The sequence below is a fragment of the Oncorhynchus mykiss genome, chromosome 22 (assembly GCF_013265735.2).
Source record: "Oncorhynchus mykiss isolate Arlee chromosome 22, USDA_OmykA_1.1, whole genome shotgun sequence".
Lineage (NCBI taxonomy): Eukaryota > Metazoa > Chordata > Actinopteri > Salmoniformes > Salmonidae > Oncorhynchus > Oncorhynchus mykiss.
In genome coordinates this window covers 50,485,378-50,498,423 of record NC_048586.1, presented here as the reverse complement: position 1 = coordinate 50,498,423, position 13,046 = coordinate 50,485,378, and the positions used below count along the sequence as shown (strand labels likewise).

At 45.5% G+C, this 13,046-nt stretch overlaps 1 protein-coding gene across 1 annotated transcript; it reads left to right on the top strand.

Annotated features, from left to right (window-relative positions):
- Nucleotides 1–1,569: 1,569 nt before the first annotated feature.
- Nucleotides 1,570–3,357, top strand: cd28 (CD28 molecule). The gene is given in 4 exon segments (NM_001124533.1): nt 1,570–1,651; nt 2,252–2,623; nt 2,876–3,012; nt 3,165–3,357. Coding segments are annotated over 4 exon segments (654 nt in total). The 5' UTR covers nt 1,570–1,593; the 3' UTR covers nt 3,252–3,357.
- Nucleotides 3,358–13,046: the final 9,689 nt, after the last annotated feature.

Sequence of the window (13,046 nt, the reverse complement as noted above, 5' to 3'; positions counted from 1 at the left end):
ATACCCATGGTTTATTGTCTGATATACACACAGATTAAATTTTGTTTCAGCTAATCAACATCCGGGACCCAAACTACCAGGTTTATAATACAGATTATATAATATAAATTCTGATTTTATATTATAGATTATAGTCATGATTTTTTTATAATGTGAAGTTGTATGTTACAGGTTGATGCCACAAAAATTATCAAATATTATCAGACTGTATGAAGCTGTTTGTGTGTTGCAGAAATAAAGGATGGAGAATGTTAATGTGTGAGTGTAACTTTACAACCTCGTGTTGGGCCTGAACCAGAGGTGCTTCCTTGTGACACGGTAGGACTCAGCCCCGAACCAGAGGTTCTTCAATGTGACTCGGTAGGACTCAGCCCCTAACCAGAGGTTCTTCATTGTGACTCGGTAGGACTCAGCCCCTAACCAGAGGTTCTTCATTGTGACTCAGTAGGACTCAGCCCCTAACCAGAGGTTCTTCATTGTGACACGGTAGGACTCAGCCCCTAACCAGAGGTTCTTCATTGTGACATGGTAGGACTCAGCCCCTAACCAGAGGTTCTTCATTGTGACTCGGTAGGACTCAGCCCCTAACCAGAGGTTCTTCATTGTGACATGGTAGGACTCTGTCCCTAACCAGAGGATCTTCCCTCTGTAGTGCACTCCTTTTGACCAGGGACTATAGGACTCTGTAGTGCACTCCTTTTGACCAGGGTCTATGGGCTCTGTAGTCAACTCCTTTTGACCAGGGTCTAAAGGACTCTGTAGTGCACTCCTTTTGACCAGGGACTATAGGACTCTGTAGTGCACTCCTTTTGACCAGGGTCTATAGGACTGTAGTGCACTCCTTTTGACCAGGGTCTATAGGACTGTAGTGCACTCCTTTTGACCAGGGACTATAGGACTGTAGTACACTCCTTTTGACTCTGTAGTGCGCTACATAAGGACTAGGGACGCCTCCTTGATGTTTTCAATCCTATTCTAGAAAACATTTAAAATCTTATTAAATCTCCTGTCTACTGCACATCTCTGAGCAGTTTAACCCAGTACTCTAACCACACTTAAATATTTAGCTTGCCGTTGGTAAATAGGTGCATAAACCCCAATTCAAATGGCAACCTATTCCCATTAACATGGCACTCCTTTTGACCAGACCATGTGGGAATAGGGTCCCATTTCAGACAAACCACTTCATCTACTATAATAGTGGTGTGACCCCTTATCAATCTTCCCCTACTCCGTCATTGGTTCTCAGCGTTCTGAAGCACCGAAGATCAACCAATCGACATTTAGCATGACGTTGAAAAAGTAAAAATATCACAAATCAGCATTTTCAATATGACTAATCACTTACAGGGTTTTACTCTGGGTGTTTTTCTCTTTATACTCACTTGCATATTTTCCGTTGATAAATGGAAACTCTTTTACCAGAATAATAATGAACACCTGAATTACTGGTTTGGTATTACTGGTATTGAAGCACGTATGTGCTTCTATGGCGTCGATCAACGCACAAATCTCGAAACTGTTTCCGAAAGACTTGGTAATATAAAAGTCTGAGAAGATGATATTTTTGGAGGTGCACTTCTTCTCGTCGTCATGACTCTCAGCCTGTTGACATTTCTCTGTCTCGGTCTTTGCCTCCCAGTGTGGAATGGTGAGTACCTTTTCAAATAGGATACAAGACATTTCTTTAAGGACTAGATTTAGTCAATGCAGAGTTAGTTGTTAGATGTATTGTGTTGTTGGGACCTCAGGTATTAGGAGGTGGATCCCTACTTCTGGAAGATGTGGACCTGTAGAGGATACAAGTTTAGCAAAAGCAGTGAGGGAATCTGACCTCCTTCTCTCTCTCTCTCCCACCTTTCTCTCTCTCTCTCTCTCTCCCACCTTTCTCTCTCTCTCTCTCTCTCCCACCTTTCTCTCTCTCTCTCTCTCCCACCTTTCTCTCTCTCTCTCTCTCTCTCTCCCACCTTTCTCTCTCTCTCTCTCTCTCCCACCTTTCTCTCTCTCTCTCTCCCACCTTTCTCTCTCTCTCTCCCACCTTTCTCTCTCTCTCTCTCTCTCTCACCTTTCTCTCTCTCACCATCTCGCTCTCTCTCCCATCTTTCTCTCTCTCTCTCTCTCTACCCACCTCTCTCTTCCACCATTATCTCTCTCTCTCTCTCTCTCCCACCCCTCTCTCTCTCTCTTCCCACCTCTCTCTCTCTTTCTCTCTCTCTCTCTCTACCCACCCCTCTCCCGCCTCTCTCTCCAGCCCTGAGGGTCACCCAGCCGTACCGTGTGGTGAGTCATCGTGGTGAGGTGGAGCTGTTCTGCTCCTACCACCACACAGGGAGACATGAACCGGAGGAGCTACGGATCACTCTGTACCGGGGGATGTACGGGGAGCAGGAAGAACAGAAGGTGTGCACGTCCTCCTTCACCCACAACAACACAGCCTTCCAGGTGGAGGGAGAGGGAGAGAGGAAGGTGCGTTGTCGGGGCCAGTTAAGGCCAGGCAAGGTGAACCTGACTATCTCTGGTCTCAGGGGTAACGACACTGACCTGTACCGCTGTGCCATAGAAGTCCTGTACCCTCCGCCATACCTGAGGACGTTTGGGAATGGTACCCTACTCTATATAACAGGTAATACTGAATGCAATTGAATATTGGGGATTAATCGATCTAAAGGCTTAATGCTAATGATACATACAGACATTATGCACGTACTTATCATGTGAACTTTGAACCACACTTTGATTAAATTGTGATTTGTGTGAGAATTTGGGTTGGGTTAAAGACGCAGATTTTGAAGTTAGGATTGATCCCTCAGTTCTCAAAACAATATGCAGTATTGAATTCAGATGTGACTGTTAAGATCGTGGTGAATTTCTGTAGAGGAACCAGGGTGCTTTACCCCAGAGGCCCAGAGAAGAGATGATGTAACAGGAGAAACATCCGTCAGACTACCCTTAGCAGGACTGGCCGCAGTATTAATAGTAATCTCTGCCATTGCTATCCTCCTCGTTCATCAGGTGAGCTCTTACAAACAACAACAAAAAACAACTTCTGCTTTTAACATCGATCACTCTTTCGCGAGCAACAACATTCACCTGATAACAAGAGCCACTTCTGTTGATACTCTATGTCCGTTTTAATAGATATAGTAATGTATTTACCCTTCTAGGTTCTACAGAGGAAGAGAAGATTTGAAGCAATAGTACCGATGATGTCAAAGAATGATGGAAGATTTGATTATGGGAACTTCCAATGAAGAATTTTTAAAATACATATCTATATGTTTCATTGTGTTGTAATATAAAGAAATAGTGAAATCAAGTCTACAACTAGTCTCGAATAAATTATTTGCTTTTGATCAATAATTTCCATCTTTTGTCACGATCATTTCTTATAAACACACGTTGTGTTGAATAGCCCATTGGTTATTGAACACTCAGAGGATGATCTTACTCAGAGGTAGCACTAATATCGAGATGGCATTTATATTAAATGACTACATTTATTTCTTTGTCCAACCACAAAAAAACACGAATCAAATTAAATGTATTCTTACATCAGCTGATATCTCAAAGTGCTGTACAGAAACCCAGCCTAAAACCCCAAAACAGCAATCAATGCAGGTGTAGAAGCACGGTGGCTAGGAAAAACTCACTAGAAAGGCCAAAACCTAGGAAGAAACCTAGAGAGGAACCAGGCTATGAGGGGTGGCCAGTCCTCTTCTGGCTGTGCCGGGTGGAGATTATAACAGAACATTGCCAAGATTTTCATAAATGACCAGCATGGTCAAATAATAATAATCACAGTAGTTGTCGAGGGTGCAGCAAGTCAGCACCTCAGGAGTAAATGTCAGGTGGCTTTTCATAGCTTTTCATTCAGAGTATCTCTACCACTCCTGCTGTCTCTAGAGAGTTGAAAACTGCATGTCTGGGACAGGTAGCACGTCCGGTGAACAGGTCAGGGTTCCATAGCCGCAGGCAGAACAGTTGAAACTGGAGCAGCAGCACGGCCAGGTGGACTGGGGACAGCAAGGAGTCATCAGGCCAGGTGGTCCTAGGGCTCAGGTCCTCCGAGATAGAAAGAGAGAATTAGAGAGAGCATACTTAAATTCACACAGGACACCGGATAAGACAGGAGAAGTACTCCAGATATATCAAACTGATCCTAGACACATAAACTACTGCAGCATAAATACTGGAAGCTGAGACAGGAGGAGTCAGGAGACACTGTGACACATGACCACGATAAAGATCAATATTGATATTGTGGTCGAGACTCAAGTCGAGACTCAAGACAGCCTTTGATGAGTTATCTTTTCCTGTCTGGATTGACAGCCGACAGCTGGAGAAATATTAAAATAAAAATCTGTAGCATGTTATAATTATTATATTATATTATAACTACTATAACTACTATTAGTTAGTAGTTATTATAATATAATTAGTTTTACTTTTAGAAATATTTATATAAATAAATAAATATTTATTTACCAATCACTCACAAAATCCTAAAACTGTGTGTCTTTTTAAGAAATAGTATAGCTGAATAATTCCTTACCCTGACAGTAATTCAATTCATGATACAGTGGCCTTCAGAAAGTATTGACACCCCATGACTTTTTCCACATTGTATTGTTACAGCCTGAACTTAAAATAGATTCAATTGAGATTGTGTGTCTCTGGGCTCACACACACAACACACCATAATGTCAAAGTGGAATTATGTGTCACGGTGAGTGAATGAGGACCCAAAAGCGAATTAACTTAACAGAGCTTCTTTAATAACCAAACATAGGTAGGTTCAGACAGACCGGCAGATTCCGACAGGACAGGACAAGGTTACAGCAAACATGACGATAGTCTGGTTCAGGCATGAAACACAACAAACAAGAATCCGACAAGGACAGGAACAAAAACAGAGAGAGATATAGGGACCTAATCAGAGGGAAAAAGGGAACAGGTGGGAAACGGGGTGAATGGGTAGTTAGGAGGAGACAAGGAACAGCTGGGGGAAAGCGGGGGAGAAAAGGTAACCTAATACGACCAGCAGAGGGAGACAGGGTGAAAGGAAAGGACAGAAAGACACAACATGACAATACATGACAGTACCCCCCCACTCACCGAGCGCCTCCTGGCGCACTCGAGGAGGAAACCTGGCGGCAACGGAGGAAATCCTCGATCAGCGCACGGTCCAGCACGTCCCGAGAGGGAACCCAACTCCTCTCCTCAGGACCGTACCCCTCCCAATCTACGAGGTACTGGTGACCACGGCCCCGAGGACGCATGTCCAAAATCCTGCGGACCCTGTAGATGGGTGCGCCCTCGACAAGGATGGGGGGGGGGGGGGGAAGACGAGCGGGGGCGCGAAGAACGGGCTTGATACAGGAGACATGGAAGACCGGGTGGACGCGACGAAGGTATCGCGGAAGAAGAAGTCGAACTGCGACAGGATTAATGACCCGAGAAATACGGAACGGACCAATGAACCGCGGGGTCAACTTGCGAGAAGCCGTCTTAAGGGGAAGGTTCTGAGTGGAGAGCCAAACTCTCTGACCGCGACAATATCTAGGACTCTTAGTTCTACGCTTATTAGCAGCCCTCACAGTCTGCGTCCTATAACGGCAAAGTGCAGACCTGACCCTCTTCCAGGTGCGCTCGCAACGTTGGACAAAAGCCTGAGCGGAGGGGACGCTGGACTCGGCGAACTGAGATGAGAACAGCGGAGGCTGGTACCCGAGGCTACTCTGAAAAGGAGATAGCCCGGTCGCAGACGAAGGAAGCGAGTTGTGTGAAATGAGCCGCCTTAGAGAACCTATCGACAACCGTAAGAATAACAGTCTTCCCCGCTGACGAAGGCAGTCCGGTGACAAAATCTAAGGCGATGTGAGACCACGGTCGAGAGGGAATGGGAAGCGGCCTGAGACGGCCGGCAGGAGGAGAGTTACCGGACTTAGTCTGCGCGCAGACCGAACAAGCAGCCACGAAACGACGCGTGTCATGCTCCCGGGTGGGCCACCAAAAACGCTGGCGAATGGAAGCAAGCGTACCCCGAACGCCAGGGTGGCCGGCTAACTTGGCAGAGTGAGCCCACTGAAGAACGGCCAGACGAGTAGGAACGGGAACGAAAAGAAGGTTCCTAGGACAAGCGCGCGGCGACGGAGTGTGAGTGAGCGCTTGCTTTACCTGCCTCTCAATTCCCCAGACAGTCAACCCGACAACACGCCCCTCAGGGAGAATCCCCTCGGGGTCAGTGGAGGCTACTGAAGAACTGAAGAGACGAGATAAAGCATCAGGCTTGGTGTTCTTAGAGCCCGGACGATAAGAAATCACGAACTCGAAACGAGCGAAAAACAGCGCCCAACGCGCCTGACGCGCATTAAGTCGTTTGGCAGAACGGATGTACTCAAGGTTCCTATGGTCAGTCCAAACGACAAAAGGAACGGTCGCGCCCTCCAACCACTGTCGCCATTCGCCTAGGGCTAACCGGATGGCGAGCAGTTCGCGGTTTCCCACATCATAGTTACGTTCCGACGGCGACAGGCGATGAGAAAAATACGCGCATGGGTGGACCTTGTCGTCAGAGAGGGAGCGCTGAGAAAGAATGGCTCCCACGCCCACCTCTGACGCGTCAACCTCGACAACGAACTGTCTAGAGACGTCAGGTGTAACAAGGATAGGAGCGGATGTAAAACGATTCTTGAGGAGATCAAAAGCTCCCTGGGCGGAAACGGACCACTTAAAGCACGTCTTGACAGAAGTAAGGGCTGTGAGAGGAGCTGCCACCTGACCGAAATTACGGATGAAACGACGATAGAAGTTCGCGAAGCCGAGAAAGCGCTGCAGCTCGATGCGTGACTTAGGGGCGGGCCAATCAATGACAGCTTGGACCTTAGCGGGATCCATCTTAATGCCTTCAGCGGAAATAACAGAACCGAGAAATGTGACGGAGGAGGCATGAAAAGTGCACTTCTCAGCCTTCACAAAAAGACAATTCTCTAAAAGGCGCTGGAGGACACGTCGAACGTGCTGAACATGAATCTGGAGTGACGGTGAAAAAATCAGGATATCGTCAAGGTAAACGAAAACAAAGATGTTCAGCATGTCTCTCAGGACATCATTGACTAATGCCTGAAAGACAGCTGGAGCGTTAGCGAGGCCGAAAGGAAGAACCCGGTATTCAAAGTGCCCTAACGGAGTGTTAAACGCCGTCTTCCACTCGTCCCCCTCCCTGATGCGCACGAGATGGTAAGCGTTGCGAAGGTCCAACTTAGTGAAAAACCTGGCTCCCTGCAGGATCTCGAAGGCTGAAGACATAAGAGGAAGCGGATAACGATTCTTCACTGTTATGTCATTCAGCCCTCGATAATCTATGCAGGGGCGCAGAGACCCGTCCTTCTTCTTAACAAAAAAAAACCCCGCTCCGGCGGGAGAGGAGGAGGGGACTATGGTACCGGCGTCAAGAGCTACAGACAAATAATCCTCGAGAGCCTTACGTTCGGGAGCCGACAGAGAGTATAGTCTACCCCGGGGGGGAGTGGTTCCCGGAAGGAGATCAATACTACAATCATACGACCGGTGTGGAGGAAGAGAGGTGGCCCTGGACCGACTGAACACCGTGCGCAGATCGTGATATTCCTCCGGCACCCCTGTCAAATCACCAGGCTCCTCCTGTGAAGAAGAGACAGAGGAAACAGGAGGGATAGCAGACATTAAACATTTCACATGACAAGAGACGTTCCAGGAGAGGATAGAATTACTAGACCAATTAATGGAAGGATTATGACAAACTAGCCAGGGATGGCCCAAAACAACAGGTGTAAAAGGTGAACGAAAAATTAAAAAAGAAATGGTTTCGCTATGATTACCAGAAACAGTGAGGGTTAAAGGTAGCGTCTCACGCTGAATCCTGGGGAGAGGACTACCATCCAGGGCGAACAAGGCCGTGGACTCCCTTAACTGTCTGAGAGGAATGTCATGTTCCCGAGCCCAGGTCTCGTCCATAAAACAGCCCTCCGCCCCAGAGTCTATTAAGGCACTGCAGGAAGCTGACGAACCGGTCCAGCGTAGATGGACCGACAAGGTAGTGCAGGATCTTGAAGGAGAGACAGGAGTAGTAGCGCTCACCAGTAGCCCTCCGCTTACTGATGAGCTCTGGCTTTTACTGGACATGAAGTGACAAAATGACCAGCAGAACCGCAATAGAGACAGAGGCGGTTGGTGATTCTCCGTTCCCTCTCCTTAGTCGAGATGCGGATACCTCCCAGCTGCATAGGCTCAGCTCCCGAGCCGGCAGAGGAAGATGGTAGTGACAGGGAGAGGGGGGCAACGGAGAGCGCGAGCTCCTTTCCACGAGCTCGGTGACGAAGATCAACCCGTCGCTCAATGCGAATAGCGAGTTCAATCAAGGAATCCACGCTGGAAGGAACCTCCCGGGAGAGAATCTCATCCTTTACCTCTGCGCGGAGACCCTCCAGAAGACGAGCGAGCAAGGCCGGCTCGTTCCAGCCACTGGAGGCAGCAAGAGTGCGAAACTCAATAGAGTAGTCAGTTATGGATCGATTGCCTTGACATAGGGAAGACAGGGCCCTGGAAGCCTCCTCCCCAAAAACAGATCGATCAAAAACCCGTATCATCTCCTCCTTAAAGTCCTGATACTGGTTAGTACACTCAGCCCTTGCCTCCCAGATTGCCGTGCCCCACTCACGAGCCCGTCCAGTAAGGAGAGATATGACGTAGGCGACACGAGCAGTGCTCCTGGCGTAAGTGTTGGGCTGGAGAGAAAACACAATATCACACTGGGTGAGGAACGAGCGGCATTCAGTGGGCTCCCCAGAGTAACACGGCGGGTTATTGATTCTGGGCTCCGGAGATTCGAAAGCCCTGGAAGTGGCCGGTGGATCGAGGCGGAGATGGTGAACCTGTTCTGTGAGGTTGGAGACTTGGGTGGCCAGGGTTTCAACGGCATGTCGAGCAGCAGACAATTCCTGCTCGTGTCTGCCTAGCATCGCTCCCTGGATCTCGACGGCTGAGTGGAGAGGATCCGAAGTCGCTGGGTCCATTCTTGGTCGGATTCTTCTGTCACGGTGAGTGAATGAGGACCCAAAAGCGAATTAACTTAACAGAGCTTCTTTAATAACCAAACATAGGTAGGTTCAGACAGACCGGCAGATTCCGACAGGACAGGACAAGGTTACAGCAAACATGACGATAGTCTGGTTCAGGCATGAAACACAACAAACAAGAATCCGACAAGGACAGGAACAAAAACAGAGAGAGATATAGGGACCTAATCAGAGGGAAAAAGGGAACAGGTGGGAAACGGGGTGAATGGGTAGTTAGGAGGAGACAAGGAACAGCTGGGGGAAAGCGGGGGAGAAAAGGTAACCTAATACGACCAGCAGAGGGAGACAGGGTGAAAGGAAAGGACAGAAAGACACAACATGACAATACATGACATTATGTCTTCAGACATTTTTACAAATTAATTACAAATTAGAAGCTGAAAGTTCTTGAGTCAATAACTATTCAACTTTGTTATGTCAAGCCTAAATAAGTTCAGGAATAAAAATTTGCTTAACAATCACATTATACTGTTGCATGAACTCACTCTGTGTACAATAATAGTGTTTAATATGATTTTTTTGAATGACTACCTCATCTCTGTACCCCACATATTCAATTTTATGTAAGGTCACTCAGTTGAATCAAACACAGATTCAACCACAAACACCAGCGAAGTTTTCCAATGCCTCGCAAAGAAGGCCACCTATTGGTAGATGGGTAAAAATTAAAAAGCAGACATTGAATTATCCTTTGAACATGGTGAAGTTATTAATTACAATTTGGATGGTGTATCAATACACCCAGTCACTACAGTGATATAGGCGTCCTTTCTTACTCAGTTGCCGGAGTAAATCCACAATACTAACCTAAATTACTCCACAATACTAACCTAATTTACTCCACAATCCCAACCTAAATGACAGAGTGAAAAGAAGGAAGCCTGTACAGAATAAAAATATTCAAAAACATGCATTCTGGTGGTGGATGCATCATGTTATGGGTATGCTTGTCATCGTTAACCTTTCTGATCTCCCCATCCCGGATCCGGGATCGTGAATACAGACTCAAGCTCATTACCATAACGCAACGTTAACTATTCATGAAAATCGCAAATGAAATGAAATAAATATGCTAGCTCTCAAGCTTAGCCTTTTGTTAACAACACTGTCATCTCAGATTTTCAAAATATGCTTCTCAACCATTGCAAAACAAGCATTTGTGTAACAGTATTGATGGCTAACGTAGCATTTAGCATTAGCATTCAGCTGGCAACATTTACACAAAAAAACAGAAAAGCATTCAAATAAAATCATTTACCTTTGAAGAACTTCAGATGTTTTCAATGAGGAGACTCTCAGATAGCAAATGTTCAGTTTTTCCTGAAAGATTATTTGTTTAGGACAAATCGCTCCGTTTTCTGCGTCACGTTTAGCTATGAAAAAACCCCTGTATCCAGGATTGTGTAAATCTATCAGCAAGCTCATTAGCATAACACAACGTTAACTATTTATGAAAATCGCAAATGAAATGAAATAAATATGCCATCTCTCAAGCTTAGCCTTTTGTAAACAACACTGTCATCTCAGATTTTCAAAATATGCTTCTCAACCATAGGAAAACAATCATTTGTGTAAAAGTAGCTAGCTAGCGTTAGCATTTCGCCTTAGCATTTAGCGTTAGCATTAGCGTTAGCATCCAGCACGCAACATTCACAAAAACATAAAAGCCTTCAAATAAAATCATTTACCTTTGAAGAACTTCTGATGTTTTCAATGAGGATACTCTCAGTTAGATAGCAGATGCTCAGTTTTTCCAAAAAGATTCCTTGTGTATTAGAAATAGCTCCGTTTTATACATCACATTTGGCTACCAAAAAAAATCCCCAAATTCAGTCCTCAAAACGCGAACTTTTTTCCAAATTAACTCCATAATATCGACTGAAAACATGGCAAACGTTGTTTAGAATCAATCATCAAGGTGTTTTTCACATATCTCTTCATTGATACATCGTTCTTGGACACATGCTTTCTCCCCTGAATCAAATGGTAAAGTAGAAGCAGCTGGCAATTGCGCACCGAATTCGACGCAGGACACCAGGCGGACACTTGGAAAATGTAGTCTCTTATGGTCAATCTTCCAATGATATGCCTACAAATACGTCACAATGCTGCTAAGACCTTGGGCGAACGACAGAAAGTGTAGGCTCATTCGTTGCGCAATCACAGCCATATAAGGAGAGAATGGAAAACAGAGCTTCAGAAATTCTGCTAATTCCTGGGTTATGCATCATCTTGGTTTTGCCTGTAGAATGAGTTCTGGGGCACTTACAGACAAAATCTTTGCAGATTCTGAAACTTCAGAGTGTTTTCTTTCCAAAACTGTCAAGAATATGCATAGTCGAGCATCTTTTCGTGACAAAATATCGCGCTTAAAACGGGAACGTTTTTTATCCAAAAATGAAATAGCGCCCCTAGAGCTCTAACAGGACTGGGGAGTTTTTCAGGATAAAAATAAACGTAATACAGTTAAGCACAGTCAAAATCCTAGAGGAAAACCTTGTTTAGTCTGCTTTCCAACAGACACTGGGAGACGAATCCACCTTTCAGCTGGACAATAAAACACAAGGCTATGTACATGTAATATTCCTGAAGAGCCTATTACATTTTTGACTAAAATTGGCTTGAACATATATGGCAATACTTGAAAATGGCTTTCTAGCAACGAGCACAACCAACTTGACAAAGCTTGAAGAATTTTAAAGAGAATAATGTGCAAATATTGTACAATCAAGATGAGTAAAGCTCTTCGATACTCACAGCTGTAATCGCAGCCAACGGTGAATCTAACATGTGTTGACTCAAGGGTGTGAATACTTATTTTTGTTAAAAAAATAAAAATAAAAAAAATAACAAATTTGCAAACTTTTCTATAAACATATTTTCACTTTTTCATTATGGAGTAAATTGTTTTTTTAGCTTGTAGCACAACAACTAGTGGAATCATTTGAGGGGTATAAAATAGTTTCGGAAGGCATTGTAGATGACCAGGTGTGAAGAACTCTGACCGTTGACCCCCACAACAACATTTTCTTAAAAATATTCCTCTAAGTTGATGCAGTCTTGTTACTACAGTAATACTAAGAAAGAAAAGTGGATCAAACCTCCAAAAGCACTGCTTCATTATGCATCCATCTCCCAGTATCTGGCAGTTTCCCCACTGACACCCTATTCCCTATATAGTGCACTGCTTCTAACCAGGGCCCATGGGACACTTTGGTAGTGAATAAGGTGCCATTTGGGACACAGTTTCCAGTGTGCGCTTTTACAGCATAATAACAGGATGTCAGGATCGGGCCCCACGCAGCTCTGGGTTCAAGCACTATTTGAAATCACTTCAAATGCTTTAGCTGGGCTTGATTGGCCGCTTGACAGTTACAACGGAAACAGCAGGAAGATCCTATACGCGCTAACCCCATCCACCTGCTACTCCAGGCAGGCTAGAGCTAACACTTAAAAGTATTTGAAAGATTTCAAATAGTATTTGAACCCAGGCGTGCCCTACAGGAGGCCTCTTCTTCTAGAGACTACCGCACCTTTACAGTTAGTCTGTGTCCACAAATGGCACCCTATTCCCTACATAGTGCACTACTTTTGACCAGAGCCCTATGGGCCGTAGCACTCTATTCCCTACATAGTGCACTACTTTAGACCAGAGCCCTATGGGCCGTAGCACTCTATTCTCTACATAGTGCACTACTTTAGACCAGAGCCCTATGGGCCGTAGCACCCTATTCCCTACATAGTGCACTACTTTTGACCAGAGCCCTATGGGCCGTAGCACCCTATTCCCTACATAGTGCACTACTTTAGACCAGAGCCCTATGGGCCGTAGCACCCTATTCCCTACATAGTGCACTACTTTGGACCAGAGCCCTAGCACCCTATTCCCTACATAGTGCACTACTTTTGACCAGAGCCCTATGGGCCGTA